General features: G+C 39.4%; 1 protein-coding gene across 33 annotated transcripts in view; it reads right to left on the bottom strand.

Annotated features, from left to right (window-relative positions):
- Positions 1 to 16,743, bottom strand: part of SNRK (SNF related kinase) — a 160,576-nt gene that overhangs the window by 54,227 nt on the left and 89,606 nt on the right. For 27 of the 33 annotated variants that reach the window (XM_086366248.1, XM_086366249.1, XM_086366250.1 and 24 more), the window contains 3 exons: positions 15,908 to 15,969; positions 12,260 to 12,379; positions 11,691 to 12,164 (listed from right to left, as the gene is read on the bottom strand). In XM_086366248.1, coding sequence (XP_086222374.1) covers positions 11,691 to 12,164; positions 12,260 to 12,379; positions 15,908 to 15,969 — 656 coding nt within the window. Of the gene's footprint in view, positions 1 to 11,690; positions 12,380 to 15,907; positions 15,970 to 16,743 lie in introns of all 33 variants that reach the window. The other 6 variants (XM_086366253.1, XM_086366256.1, XM_086366254.1 and 3 more) reach the window with 1 other exon arrangement.

Genomic DNA, 16,743 nt, shown 5'->3' with positions numbered 1-16,743 from the left:
TGAGGATCGGACTGAAAGAAGTCACAGCCCTTGGAAGAAGCCAGCTGTGTGTTAAGGTGACTGTGAAAGCATGTCCCAACCACTCTGGGAGTAACGACAGCTCCAGGACCCGTTGGGCAGGGTTTCCCCAGAAAGTGGGGGCCTGTTGCTGACGAGTCCCACCAGGCCCACCTCAGGAGACACACAGGAGAGGGATGAAGCCCAGAGCCCTGATGGAAGCAGATACACATCCTTCACAGTTCTTAAACACACGACAGTCACTCTGTGGAGGCATCTGGAGCTCCGAGTCTGTCCAACAATGTGCATTCTGACTGAAAGGATTCCAAACTTCCTGCATCACTGACATTATTCTGATTCTTTGTTCTGCAAACTAGTCTTTAACAGGTGTATATTTCTCTCCACAAATAAATGGCATAAAAAACAACCAAATCTGACATTTCCAACACCCCAAAGGTTCCTGTGTCACACCTGAAGTGAAGATAAGTGGTGAAGACAAGTGGCTTCAGTTTTCATATGTGCTGCTGCTGCTGCTAAATCACTTCAGTTGTGTCCGACTCTGTGCGACCCCATAGACGGCAGCCCACGAGGCTCCCCCATCCCTGGGATTCTCCAGGCAAGAACACTGGAGTGGGTTGCCATTTCCTTCTCCAATGCAGGAAACTGAAAAGTGAGAGTGAAGCGACCCCATGGACTGCAGCCCACCAGGCTCCTTCATCTATGGGATTTTCCAGGCAAGAGTACTGGAGTGGGTTGCCATTGCCTTCTCCTTTCATATGTATTTCTGTATTAAAATAGTTACTGTTTTGTATATTTTGAACAACTCTTCTGAAGTTGCAAGAAACTAAGCAGTTATCAAGTAAATACCAGGACCTTCAGTGTTTTTTTTAAAAAAAAACCTAACCTTAACACACACACACCCCCCCCCCACACACACACACACCCACCCACCCACCCTTCCTCAGAAGCCAATCTACGCCCTCAACACAAACCTAACATTCGGAAAGTTACTCACAGCTACAAACACGAGCGAGAAAGCACATGCACTCATGCCCTTCCTCCCAGTTTCGCCAGGCAGCCAACATTTCAGAAATTCCGCCAGGACACATGCCCAGAGGAGGAGAGAGCACCCCAGGTAGGAAAAGGAGGCCACTGCAGCGCCGCAGAAATGCAAGGTGTCCTGTTTCTCTTCCAGAGGTGGCTGTGCAGACACTTAGAGCTGATGGCTGAAGGCTGACTCCCCAGGGTCTCCATTCACCTAATCCCTACAACAACCCTAAGGCAGGAACTACTCCGACCCCCAGAACACAGAGGGACGGGTAAGTGAGCGGAAGGGGAAGTGGGTAAGTGAGCGGAAGCGGTAGGAAGATGAGGCCTGAGGGCAGGGCTGGAGCAGGAGGAGGGTGACCGGCAGGCCCAGCGGCTGAGCAATGACAGGAAAAACTGCGAAGGAAAGTCAGGAAAGAAACGGGGGAACCAACCTCGAAGGCCAGGCCAGCCACTGTGAGGATGCCAGTTTTGACTGAGTGAAATGGCAAGCCTTTTAAGATGTTCCAAGGAGAAGAGTGATGTAACAGAGTCCTGTTCTCAAAGGCACTGAGAAGCACTGTGTTCCTCCTGGGCACTGGGTGCCCGAGACAGCGGCCTCAGGCTGCAGACCCAAGAAAGCCCCCTCCCTACAGCTCTCCCTAGAGCTGCGGACAACCCCGGCTCTTGGGCCCTCGCCCCAGCCCCAGAGGCCGCCTCTCCCGGAACTGTCAGGGTCTGAGAAGGGCAGCAGCACAGGGAAAAGGAGAGCTGCTGCTGGAATGCATTCTCTCACCCGCTTCCTCAGAGAGCGAGACGCACCCCAGCCCGAATCTGCCCCGAATCTGCCCTCCTCAGACAACAGACACACACCAAGTGTAGGTGAGCAAACTTCTGGCTTTTATTCGAACAGGGCCTGCAATTACCAGCTCTGCACACCTTTGTCTTTCTACGGATTTTACAGGGAGTAAGAGGTGCACTCAGATTCACCTAAAACAAAACAAAACCCCTGTCTAGTTAACAGTCGGCAGAGCCCTGAGAAAATCGCAAAGGTACTGCACGTCTTCTGGACGAAGAAATGGATTCTGAGCGATGCAGTGAAGCACCTTTCTGACCGCTGTGGAAGGGAAGCAGGCAGGACAGTCTCTGGGTTCCTCAGGACAAGGGGACCCTAATGAGTGTTTAGCTTCAAGCTCCAGGAAGCGGAGAAGCATCAGAAAACTTTTCAAAGGGACCTGAAATTTGGTTTTCACTGAATGAGCACAGTGTGCCTAAAAATGGGGGGTGGGAGGTGGAGGGGAGAAACTAAGCTCCATTATCAACATCAAAATGAATCCACATTTGAACCTAAAGGTTAAAAATAATTTTTTCTTACTGATTCTCTAAAAGAACATTAGAATACTGGGAATCTATTTTTTCACTAGTGGCTGAAAACATTTGATTCTATGGATTCCAATCAGTGGTAGGCAAGGCTGGATGCTTATCGGAATCTCATGAAAGCTTCTGGTGGGGGGGCCTCACTCAAGGACTATCAGAATCAGAATCTCTAGCAGGGTTGCCCAGGTAAGGTTTGTTGTTTTGTTTTTTTCTTTTTTAAATCTCCCCCAGTGAAACTGGTGAGTGACGAGTTAAGAACCACCAGTTTAAATCTCACCATACCACTCGACAGTAAGTTATACTTTTCAAAACAGTCATCTGTTTCATTTGATCTGACCTTATTACACAGTAAGAACAATATACACCATGGCTAAAAAGGCAATAAGGAAAACATCAAAAACACGCAAATCATTTTTATCATGTTTCTCAAACCTTTCATTAAGAAATCAACAGTTGAGTTAGCCTAAAAAACCCCATCTACAGGGTACCTATAAGACTATACCACACCTGACACTTTCTGCTCAAGAATCTTCCTTATAGACATTAAATTCAAATAACAGTTTATTTATAAAACCCAAAAGATTTTACTCAAGGCATTGCTACCTCCTTCTCAAATTAAACAACATTCACATTTAAAGCCAACACACTGTGAAGACAGAACTAATACCAAATCAAGTGCTTTTACTTACAAAGGGCTCATGCCAGATCAATTTTTAATTGTGATTTCTGAAATAATTTTCATTTCTCCTAGGCATGTGAAACTTCAGAAAGTTTAGGGAAGGATTTTCATTTTTTCTTTTGGTTTTATATGACAAGTGATGGCACTATACTTTGAAAAAGGTACCTTTCAGAGCATGTGACCCTGTGTTTCACAGTTGGGTTGTGGAAGCCGTGTGCCACATTTCTACGGATGTGTATTTTCACTTCTCAGCAAACAGATGCTACCCGTGTGACTAGGCCTGAGCCCCAGGGTCCAGTGCAGCTCATGGTGGGCACACTTACACAAGTAGGTTCTATGACTCCTTTTTAGAGTAAAACAAGGTGCTACTTTAAAAAGGACCAAACTTCCTTAGCTACACACAGAAGAGGCATAAATCACCCCTTAAAAATAGGTAATCCCAAATTCCGGAGTTTGGGGCCTAAAACTCTGACGTATGCCTAAGGTCTTCCAACCTACACTCATCGAGACCCTATGTCCAAATGACAAACAGGATAAGAATAAATAATATAAAATTTAGCCAGATTCTGACCGGGAAGAAAAGGTTCAAGTCGGAAAATACTGAAACATTACAAGACATCTGTCTCTAATGAGTGACAACTGAGAAAACTGAAACTGTACAGATTTGGTGCAGCCTGGCAAGGGCGTTCAGAGAGTACATAACGGCTTTTCTGTAACAAGTATGAAATAAAAGCAAGGCATTCACGGTATACGCTATAATGGCAGACTGATGGAAACCTATGGGAGAAACCTCTCATCTGTGCACACCTTTTTGGATTACTTCAAAGTTCCGTCACAAAGTTTAGGTTAGGTTGCACTATCTGTATAGGAAGGAGGAATCCTTTAAAAAATGTCAGAGAATATTTAAATGTTTTATACATATAATGCTAGAATCACAGGTCTTTTGGTGGCTCCCATTTCCTAAGCCCTCTGACAGACTCTTCCATGGTTAAGAGCGTGTAGAGATACTTTCTCACAGGACTAGAAGAGACTGAGGAATGACTGCTGTAAGCACATTATATGTGGCCTCCAGCTTAACTATAGCTCTGGGCTTAAATACACCAAGATTTCCCAAATATTATACAAAATATAATTAGCATATAAATTAACAGTCAAGAATGTCTGAATTTATGTTTTACTGATCTACTTTTTGACAACACAAGGTAATTCTTTTCAGGGAGATCAGACAGTCATTTTTAAATTCACACTGGATTTTGAGATGTTCTTCACATGCAGTAAGTCAGGACAAAGAAAAGAATAATTAAAAAGAACACAATTCTAAGATGTGTCCATAGACTTCCTCGGATGTTAAGGCATTACTGAGTCAGAAAGACCTAAGAACCACTTCTCCAAAATAAATGCAAGTACATATTTTCAACACGGTGAAGGTTCAATGCTCTGGCCTCAGTGGATACAGGATAATTTTTGGCTGATTATCTGGTTTTACAATTCGTTTTATTTTTTAAAATACAATATAAAAATAATTTGTTAGCAATGAAAAAATGCAGTGTGTTTCTGCCATGGCGACCTTCACTCTCAGACCATAATGAGGCATTATTGTTAAAAAATAAAGTAAAAACAACCCCTACACAACAGCTCAGGAACATCTACATTGAAATACTTACCTTCCCTGATGGCTCAGGTGGTAAACCATCTGCCTACAATGCAGGAGACCTGGGTTCGATCCCTGGGTTGGGAAGATCCCCTAGAGAAGGCAATGGCACCCCACTCCAGTACTCTTGCCTAGAAAATCCCAGGGATGGAGGAGCCTGGTAGGCTACAGTCCATGGGGTTGCAAAGAGTTGGACACGACTGAGCAACTTCACTTTCACCTTAGGCAAAGAATAGTAAGTATTTTTTAACTTTTTATTTTGAAATAATTATAGATTCACAAGAGTTGCTCCCCCCGCCACACACACAAAAAAAGCACAGAGAGGTCCCATGTACTCTTCACCCAATTTTCTCCGTGGCAACAGCTTACGTAACTATAGCACACCACCACAACTAGGAAGCTGACTGGTTTACTCCACAGAGCTTATTCGGGTTTCCCTGCTTTACATGCACTCAGCGTGTGCAGCGTCCATGCAGCTTCATCCCAGGTATAGACTCATTGAATGACACCAGCTACAGAAGTGCTCCACCACCCAAGGCTCCTTCATGCTATCCCTGTGTAACTACATCACTCACTATCATCTCTAGCCTGTGGCAACTGCCAGTCTGTTCTCCATCTCTTTAATTTTAGTTCAAGAGTTATATAAATGGGAATTGTGCGGTATGTGAGTTTTTGAGATTGGCATTTTTTCACTCAGCATAATTTTCTTAAGATCCATTCAGGCTGTTAAATGAATCGTTTGTTCCTTTTTATTGCTGCATAGCATTTCAGGGCAAGGATGCACCACAACTTCACCCACTGAAGGACATGTGACCTGTTTCCAGTTTGGGGCTATTACAAATAAAGTTCCTACGAACAACCACATACAGATTTTCATGTGAAAATAAACTCCCAGGAGTGCAACTGCAGAGCTGTATGGGAAGTATATATTTAGTTTTATAAGAAACCGCCAAACTATTTTCCAGAGTGGTATAATAGCGACTCCTCTCCAGCTCTTCTTTCTCATATTGTTTTAGCTATTTTGGGTCCATGGCCTTTCCACCCAAGTTTTAGAATAATGCTGTCTATGTCCTGAAAAACTCTGCAGGGCTTTTGGCAGGAACTGGATTAAACCCATGGATCAATTAGCAAGAGTGACATCTGTACTACCTGGTTTTCCAATCCATGAATATGATTCGTCTCTCCATTCATTTAAGACTTTTTAAATTTCCTTCATTAGCATTTTGCATTTTTCAGCATGAATTATTTTGTTATATGTGTTTTCTTAGATACATACATTTTCTTTCACAGGACTGTAAATATACCATTTTTAATTTCAGGCTCCAGATGTTTGTTAATATAGAGAAATGTAACTGGTTTTTGTGTGTTGATCTTGTATCATGTGATCCTGCTGAATTCACTTATCATTCCTAGGAATTTTTCTGTAAATACACATCTCGAGATTTTCAATGCAGAAAATCATGTCCTCTGCAGATTGAGGTGGTTTTATTTCTTCCTTTCCACTCTGTGTGCCTTTTAGTACTATGCCCCATAAGTGTGGTGAGTGAACATCCTTGTCTTGTTTCTAAACTTGGAAAGCATAAAGATGAAAGCATTCAGTCATTCATCATTAAGTACGTTAGCTGTAGATTTTTGAAGATGTTTTTTATGAGGTTGAGAATGTTCCCCTCTATTCCTAGTTTACTGAGAGTAAGATTTTAATGTGGGACAAAACACAGATTTATAAAAAGAACTCTAGTTTTCTGCATACCTTCTTGTAACTGCACACATGAATAATCTCTATTGAATACTGCAAATTGTGGACAGTGTATACAGACCTTCTGTTTACATCCCCAAAGCTCATCTGCACTGACTTCTAAGTCCAAACCTGTGCACCGTACTAATACGGTCCCACGTCTTACGTAATTTAGCTTTCAATGACTTCTCCTGCATATTAATTTAGCAAATAGTAAACTAATGAAGAGATCTAATATTTCATCCTTGAAACTGTTTGTCTATAAACTAGGAAGCACCTAATATAGAGGTTTTCAATTCCAAAACTAACTTCCCTGGAAGCCTCTGAATCTCAAGTGAGATGATAAAGTTTTCGGTATCAAATCTAGTTCATTTCAACTTGAAACTAAACTTAAAAAATGTAGTGAAGTAGAAAGATATAAACAATGTCAGGGTTTTACAACTGAAAAGTTCTGTGCATGATCTGAGAAACAGTTTTTTTCATTTTAGAGTTTCTATATTTGAAGAAACCTATAGTATAGTTTTGCTTTTTAAAGCAGAGTAAAGTCTTCTCCTGGTGGCTCAGTGGTAAAGAACCCCCCTGCCAATGCAGGAGAAGCAGATTCAATCCGTGGGTCGGGAAGATCCCCTGGAGGAGGAAATGTCAACCCACTCCAGTATTCTTGCCTGAATAATCCCATTTTTTTCCTTTTCCCTTCTAACTCGGTGAAGTCAACTTAGTTCACATTCCTGAAAGTCAACAGAGGCACCGGAATCAACAGCTCACTGAGTATGATCCAGCTCTCTTTCTCCCCACAAATCTCTAGATATGACAGCAAAGGTAGATGGCACACAGGATCAGACTAAAAGAGGAACCAGCTGATAGAAGCATCTGTGTCGGCCCTTTCCAGAAGACAGTCTGAAAATAGGAAAGACTTGCACTGAAGACAATCACTACAAGAATGAATCCACCAAAAAAATTTTAAAAAAGAATGAACCCAGTTCTCTCACTCTGCAACTCACTGAGCATGAACAAGCAGGTATTTGTTCCAGGTCAGGGTGGTGACTGTGGGCACAGGGGCAGAGGTGGTCTGACAGTCTGTCAAATACTAAGACCAGATACCAGGCCACCCTCTGCTCCTCCCCCACATCAACTGGAGGTTACTCAGACACTGCATTTGCAGACTACTAGAGAATCTCATTGGTATGTGTATTTGCCCTTTGGCACAGAGGGTAAAGCATCTGCCTGCAATGCAGGAGACCTGGGTTTGATCCCTGGGTCGGGAAGATCCCCTGGAGAAGGAAACGGCAACCTCTCCAGTACTCTTGTCTGGAAAATCCCATGGACGGAGGAGCCTCGTAGGCTATAGTCCATGGGGTCACAAAGAGTCGGACACGACTGAGTAATGACACGTTTAAGAGAATCTCCAAAAAGAAATTAAAAAGTTAAGCACACAACTAACAATCCCCAAGCACCAAGCAAACGTGAGCGCAGCATGAGACATGAACCAAGTGCATCAAACAGAACACCCAAGAAAAACCACTGAAAACGGCATTTCTAGAAGTGAAACTATGCACCACAGATTACACGAAAAGTACAGCCCAACAATGAAAATAAAATTAATCTCACGTGAGACTTTGCCCCCATAGCATCTGAAGCAAAAGATGACTGGAAAGTATCTTTAAAGTTGGAAAGAAAACGATTCTCAATATGTACTTCTATACCCAGCCAAAGTACCATTCAAATGCAATGATACTTTCAGACAAAGACTTGGGAAACTTTTCACAAATCTTCTCTAAAGAATTAAAAACAAAACAAAAGTAATCTAAGACAGAAGGGAGGCAAATCAGTGGTAAACCAAAAAATTAGTAAAATTAAGTTCAAAAGTAAAATTTTTTTATAAAATAAAAGCAAATAAAGGAAAGTGAAAGCAAACTATAGTTTTTTGCATGGTAGAGGGAATGAAACAAATATTAACTCTAGACATTAAGAGTAGACACGAATACAGAGAAACAGACTGCACGTCTTGCAAACCACTAAAGGAAGAGCAAAGAAAACTTGAATAGGGCCAACGAAGTACGGCAAAAGGCATAATGAAATAAAAAGGCAAGTGAAAAATACAGAACAGCACAAATAAGTCCAAATAGTCCAGTAAAAACAAATGTGAATGCACTAAATTCACCTATTAAAAGTCTTACGGATTATGCACACCTAATAAAGCCATATACTGTTTAAGATAAACCTGAAACAAAATGACAAATGGGATTTAAAGCAATAAGCAAATAAGCACAGTTTCATATCATGTAAAATAAATTATACAGACTTTTATGTACCTAACACAGCATGAAAATAACAGGTACAAGCAAAAACTGATTAAATACAAAACTGACAGACTTGAGTAAGGGACTAGCATAATCCTCTCAAAAAATAACAGGTAAGAATAAAAACATGGCACAAAGGAACAAAATACATAATTAACAATCTCAATTATGTATAAAAACTTTATATGTACCAAAAATACAAATATTTCTATCACACAGGGAAGTGTAACCAAAAATTACCATGTACTAAACCACACGGAAAATCTAAAAATATTCTCCAAAGCAGAAACCAATCAGGCATATTTGACTGTAACATACTAATATTAGAAGTTAAAACCAAATAGCTAAAAAGAAAAATAAATGTATCCATTTTGAATTTTTAAAAAACAAAAAAATCTCAACAAGAAACAAAGCAGTAAAGTTTAGCGATGAACAATGACTGCAGAGTGAAATTCCTGAGATGTTACCAGACACTGTGGGAGAAGACAACACACAGTCAGACTTATTCATTAGCAATCAGGACAATAAAGGAAAAAAACTTTCAAGACACTAAAAAGGAAATCAGAAGGGAAACTCAAAGGTCCTAGAAAGAATAAAAAGTGAAAGAAAAAGTAATGATACAGAAAGAAAAGTGCAGTTAAATAAAATCAAATTTGAATCTTTGAATATAATAAAATACAATTTCTGAACTAATTTTCTATGTTGAGGATCAGTGTACTCTTAAAAAACTTATAAAATTGAACCAAAGTTGTTTTACTTAACAATATCTGATAATTACGTGACAGATTCTAATCTTTATCCTCAACTAATTTTGCTAAGTATCTGTGAAAAATCAGTGATTGATTTTGGCATAATAAACTAATACTACATTAACAGAAATGCAACTTTCCATTTGTTTTCCAAAGCAATTCTATGGTAATTTCAATCACACAATTACACAAAATGTATGGAAATAAATACAGATAATGAAAATGAACTCTACCCAATTCCACTTTACCAACATAAGTTAACCATTTATCAGACTGGTGATTATCCTTTCAGACAATTTTCTTTTCGTTTTTAAAAGCTTATTTAAAGTTCTATGATGCAATGTTTAAGAGGAGGGAAAAAAGAACATTACAATGAACACCTGCGCATTCACTGCCCAACTTCAGAAATAAGCATCACCAATACAGTTGAAATCCTGTAGACAGGCCTGCACCTCAGAAGTTAACTACCTTGATCTCTCACGTTCATCATACTTCACTGCATGTACTGCAGCCCTAAACAATGTTTCATACTGCTTTGTATGTTTTAAACTTTTGTATAAATGTTCTAATACTGTATGTACTCTTTACTCATTTTCTCACTTAAACAAGTTTGTGAAACTCCAGCCATGCTGACATAATTCATTAATTTTCACTAAGCTGTAGTTTCACCATATGAATAATGAACAATTTATTCTCCTGCTGATGAACAGTCAATACTGCTAAAAACACTCTTTGAAAATCTCCAGCATATATGAGAGCTTCTCTACGGTGCATACACAGGAAGCAGAACCACTGGGTCTCAGGATGTCTACTTAACTCTACTAGTTACCGACAAACTGTCATCTACGAAGTACAAGAGTTCTTCATGTTCTATAGTCTTACCCACATTTGGTTTTGTCTGCCTTTAGCTTTGCTCAATACGAAAAGTAAGAAACAGTGTCTTACTATAGTTTTAATTTGCCTTTCCCTGATTATTAGTGAGGCTGAATATCCTTTTCACGTTGACACATTGATGTTTCCTCATCTGCATATTAGTCTCCACTAATCAAAAACTGTCTGCCTCAAATATTCTAATGAAAGCCTTCAGTGAAGCCTGGTTATCTGTAGTGGGTAGAAACCACTTATTAACCCTTTCTTTTCCAGAACACATAGTCTAACATGAAAAACAGTGCCTTGGTGCACAGGGTATTCAGCGTAAGATCAGCACTCTTCAATGTGTACCTTTAATCTTCTATAACCTGCATTTTAAATAACCAGAATGCAAATGAAAGGCTCATTATCTATGAAGTTTGATATCATATGCATGTAATATTAGGATTATTTTTCTAAAATTAAACCTAAAATTTTAAAAGCTGACCACACCTTCAGATTAACAAATCCTTAAAAACTGAAAATAAATTCCTAAATGACCTTCACAACAAATCTGATTCCAAGGGGACAAAATTGACACAAGCTGAAAAGCAATAAACACTCTGTCACAACGGAGTAACTCATGACGAGTAAGAGCGTGAGGAAGTGTTGGAGTGAAGGGAGCAGGCGGGTGGAATGCCAAGAGCTGCCACTCTTTTGGAATTCACCACACAGCAGGCACTCTGTTATCAACTTTCTATCCTATACAGGAAGATAGACAGTAACCACCACAGGGGTCACTGTGAAAAGTAAACAAGATAACACTCAATACCCATATCTGATCTATTCTTTGGATGATGAATGAAGCAGAGAGGTCAAGTTCACTGCTCAAGGTCACAATAAATGATCCCAATGTCAGAATTCTTCACGCTATACACTGTCATATTCCCAGTACCTTTCTAATACGGGTCTCATGACTGTTTAAATGTATTCACAGGAAGGAAATAACTAGAAATATCTAAAAAGATAGGAAAAGCACCTAGACCCTAAAAAGAAAACAAAACAGGCTGATGAGAGGTTACATTAAAAGGTAACTCACTCTTTTTCTTTTGTGCTAACAAATATACTTTAGACATTAGCTAGCTATAAGGTAAAATAAACTCAGACAGCTTTAGTGAAACACAGAAGTCATGAAACCCAATCTGTTTACTAAGATCCATTTAACAGAAATTCTCTTAGAAATTATTTTCACATAAACAACAACTGATTTGACCAACTACACTTCAGCCAGTAGAATTCAAGACAGCAAATACTGAAAGGTACCTACCTACTGCGGGTGCATCGTACTCGTCACCAAGCAGAATTTCTGGGGCAGAATATGCGAGAGAGCCACAGCTCGTAGTGAGCTTCTTCCCTGGTTGAAATTTGTTGCTGAAACCAAAGTCTGTCAGCTTTACAAGACCTTGCTTTTCAAAGAAGACCACATTCTCAGGTTTTAAGTCTCTGTGAACCACATGGAGTTTATGGCAATAAGATATGGCGTGAACTATCTGAGCAAAGTACTTCTTGGCCAAGTCTTCATTGAGTCCCTCCTCATGCTTCATTATGTAATCGAACATGTCTCCTCCATCCCCGAGTTCCAGGATAAGATAAAGTTTGGTCTGGGTGTCGATCACTTCGTAAAGGCGCACGATGTTGGGGTGCTGCACGAGCTTCATGCATCTCACCTCTTGGAAAAGATGACCAGTGGCTAGTGTGTCCAATTTTGTCTTGTCAATAACTTTTACTGCCACTTTTTCACCTGTAAAGACATGCCTGGCAAGTTTAACCACTGCAAAATGACCTCGACCCAAGGTTTTATCCAGATCATATAATCCAGCAATCTTCCCATCATACCCTCGCTTGAATCCTGCCATGGTGGTCCGACGTGAGAAAAAATATTTAGACTGTTTAAAATGGATCTTCTCATATATCTGGTGAAAATAAGGAATTCATTTTCAATATCGTCATGGACATCTACAAAGTAAGAGAAATAAAATTAAGTTTTCTGTGACTTATCCTTTTATAGCTTCAATTTGAAATAAATATATTTTGACATAAAATCAGTCAGGAGCATTTATAATTACCTATTTACAGATTTAGGGTTTACATTATAAAGCTTGATCATTTAAATGCCGTTTTATTTTGCAAACTGTTACAAAGTTAATCAGTTTAAACAATTTTTCAGTGATGTCATAAGAAAACTGGCAAGTTTGATATGCTTTAAAAAAGCACTTAAAGAAGAATATTTTCCAAAAGTAATTTCAATTAGCATCTTAAAAAAGAAGTCTGGGACTGACTAGAAAGGGAAAACACAACAAATATACACTTGGACAGAAACCAACAACTTCTTCCTGCTATTCCAAAATCAGCACTATTTAATATAAAATCCCTTCAGTAAAGACTTCTGACTCTCCCAGAAGAGTATAGTTTGGTTTTCTGGGGTATTTTCATCTACCTCCCTCCCCTGTATCTCCAAAGCACCTGAGACACCTCCACCCCAGGTAGTCTTAATCTTATAGGCTACAGTACACACCATCTTCATCCTGAGACCTCAAGGTTCTTGAGGACTCTATGGTTCCATGTTTTATTTCTACCCTCTGCTAACGCCAAGAACAGTGTTTTATATAGAACAAGTAATCAAATTGTTTCAAATTTTGAAATGCAACTTTTTTCAAAATATTTACAAGTAAATTGTTTGCTCTTGCCTCACTAGTACCTAGAACAGTATCTGGTACACATTAGGTGTTTCAATATTTGCTAACTGATGGGTACTTATTCTTTGTGCTTATCCGTTATGCTTGTTTCTATTATGGTTTTCCAACTCCCAAACAAAACCTACCACGATGTGCATACATTTCAAGAACACACAAGCATGCATTTAAACTATGTGCATGTTAAAGATTATTTGGCTTTAAAAACCTCATTTTATATGCGAGTTTAAAATTCTTAACCTTTATAGTATAAACCTTAAAATACAGAAATAGGTTCTTATAAATGACCCTGACTTAGAAAAATTTTTAAATGTTTATTATACAAATTAAGACATCATTTTAAATCTCAGAGACTAAACTCACACTATTATTTTTTTTTTTACCAAAATTAAATAGAATAACCAAATCCCATGAAAAATACAGCCGTCTCCTAAGACTAGATCTTTCCTATTAGTGCACATTAATCCATGCAGTGAAGCCTTTTCTGATGCTCCCATATGCAGTTTCACATTTTCAGTAACTTTTTATTAACAGTACTTAGAGCAGTTACCCTACTTAGGTGATAATATCCCAAAAATCTAAATTGTATGTACATAAAAGTTGTTTTTTTTTTAAGCACTAGCATTAAATGCCTTTAAATCTCATTTTTGCTTAAAACAACAGAAGAAAAGCTAACAGTTAACATTTACTGAAAACCCACTACATATGTCTGCAAAAACTGAATCAGATTAGATTGTGTCATTGGATCTGAACAACCCTAAGAGGTCAGTATTATTCCCATTTTATAGCCAAGAAAGCATTGTGTTTCAGGTAAGTGCTGAAGGTTCAAATTGAATTCTTATTTCAAAGCACAGACCTCTTATAAACATATGACCATTCTAAACAATATTATATTTAGGGTAATAATATCATGAAAGTTAAAAAAATATTCTCACAGTCATTCTCCCATGCAGGCTAAAATGATCTGAATCACATATCTGGGGCCACCTCAAACTTCTCTGTAATTGTAAATTACCCTCAGAGTAATTCTGAGTGCTTTGTTTAATTGAAAACTGCCCCCAGAGATAGGATTATTAGTCTCATTTTGAGGCAGAAAACCAGTGAGTAACTTGGCCTAGGCTCTAAGGCCAGTGTGTTAAAGAGCTGAGAGTCACCAAAGTCTGTGCTTTTAACCACTGTTCTACACTGTTTCTGCAAATTAATTTCAGAAACAAAATCCTATTTCTATTGAGACTTTTAAAAATGAGAAACCTGCACTGTTAAGATACGGCTTATGTGGCTTTCTCTTTAGAGAAAAAGCAAATTTCTTCTGTACTGTGTATTATCCTTGTCATCTGAGCTGCTCATTTTATTGATAACAGGAAAATCCAAGAGGAAAGATCTTTCTTTATTTGGATAGTAGTTCCCCAAAATAAAGTTAATTTAAGCATATTTAATTTTCAAAAACAAAAATTCTAAGCTAACTCCAGGGGGCAGAAAACTATATTTAAATCTTTAGCTTTGATTAATTATAAGGGCAGTAATAACTCTTAAAATTCTACCTGAGTTTATGTTTCCATTGCACAAGCTTACATATGCAACTTTAGCTTTCAAAAAAAACTTCTTCAGGCTGCCCCCAAGTTATATAATATTTACTTTTTCATTTATCACTTTAGATATATTCCTGGAAAGTGGCACAGAAATCAAGGCTTTATAAACACATTTCAGTTGGTTTACATTTTAATTATTTTTTAAAGATTTATGTATTACAAAGGAATATACAGATATGGGCAGGATTTTTTTTTAGGGTCTCAGACACCCACAGATAATCACCATTCACATTGTCATTTCTCTTTCCAAAAGTGGGTTAGCAAAAGGGCACAGTGAAATAATTTTTAATCTACTAGTAAGTTCATGGGGAAAAATCTCATAGGGTATCTTCTTAATGACAAGCTACCGATAGTAAAATGACTAATTGCTTTCACTATCAAAGAATTCACTTTTTGGGTACTTTTCTGGATACACATATCCCTTTTTCATTGTCTGAAAGTGAAGTGAAATGAAAGTGGCTCAGTCATGTCAGACTCTTTGCGACCCCAGGAACTATACAGTCCGTGGAATTCTCTAGGCCAGAATACTGGAGTGCATAGCCTATCCCTTCTCCAAGGGATCTTCCCAACCCAGGGATCGAACCCAGGTCTCCTGCAGGGTTAGGAAGATCCCCTGGAGAAGGGAAAGGCTACCCACTCTAGTATTCTGGCCTGGAGAATTCCATGGACTATCCATGGGGTCACACAGAGTCGGACACGACTGAGTAACTTTCAGTGTCTATCAAACTACAATTATAAACCAAAAAAACAGGAAGTTACAAATAACTGAAATGTGAAAGGAAAAATATCCTTGTTATTCAACACTTTTTAAAATAGTTTAATCATATTATCAAGTGTATTTTGAGTTAGTATAGGAAACCATTAGGCTTCCCCGGTGGCTCAGACGGTAAAGAAACTATCTGCAACACAGGAGACCCAGGTTCAATCCCTGGGTCGGGAAGATCCCCTGGAGGAGCAAATGGCAACCAACTCCAGTATTCTTGCCTGGAGAATCCCCATGGACAGTGGAGCCTGGCGGGCTACAGTCCATGTGGTCCCAAAGAGTCAGACACAACTGAGCAACTTAACACAGGAAATAATTAAATCATTTTTGATATCTGAGGATCTTGCAATGCCTGAAAATCATTCTGAACACCAATGTAGAATGTTAAGATGTGGCTTATGTAAAGTAAAGGCGACTGTGTACCAACTCCAAGACATACCCTGCAAATTGCATGTGGAGTAATCCTTGTTATCACTGTGTTTTGTTAGTCGCTTCTTTTTCCTAAAAGAAAACAGAAAGATACTAGTTTAGTTCTATTTGTTTTAACTTGAGAGACAAATAAAAATGGAGAATTTGTCTTCAGTGACCCAGTCTTCCATTATTTTTCTCCCCTCTGTCAACTACAGCCCGTTCAAGGAATCTTTAGGCAACAGGTATTTCACAGTGAAAAGACCCTGATGCTGGGAAAGACTGAAGGTGGGAGGAGAGGGGACAACAGAGGATGAGGTGGTTGGATGGCATCACCGACTCAATGGACATGAGTCTGAATAAACTCTGACAGCTGGTCAATACAGGGAGACCTGGCGTGCTGCAGTCCATGGGATCGCAAAGAATCAGACACAACTGAGCTACTGAACTGAACTGATTTCACAGTGAACAGATACACGGAGATTGGTTCAGGCAGACAGAGTAAAAGGATTATTCCACTTGAAGGAGGAGGGAATTATAATAATGAAGAGTAAAGTCACTGTTTTTGAAATGCCTCCTGGGAAATGAGCACGAATCCGCAACGCGATGAATCCTCACCAGGAACCTGCAAGGTAGGCACCAGGAGGCTCCGCCTGCCCCACAAGCAGCAGCCTGCGACTCCAAGCTGCTCAGCCAGGCTTCAAAGCCCAACATGCCTGCAGGAGCCTCTCTGGCTCATGAAATACCCACTCCAATAGCCGAGGAGGGCAACCTCTCCAGCCCTCCGTCCTCCAGAAGGCCAGCAAAAGTCAACAGTAGCGCTGGGGGACACACACAACAGCTCCACACTAGAGGCTTTCCACCTGA

This window comes from Bos grunniens, chromosome 22, assembly GCF_055505025.1.
Source record: "Bos grunniens cultivar Pamir isolate PY7600 chromosome 22, Bosgru_T2T1.0, whole genome shotgun sequence".
NCBI classification, from domain to species: domain Eukaryota; kingdom Metazoa; phylum Chordata; class Mammalia; order Artiodactyla; family Bovidae; genus Bos; species Bos grunniens.
Note: the sequence above shows the minus strand (reverse complement) of the source record. Positions and strands in the feature narration are given on the sequence as shown.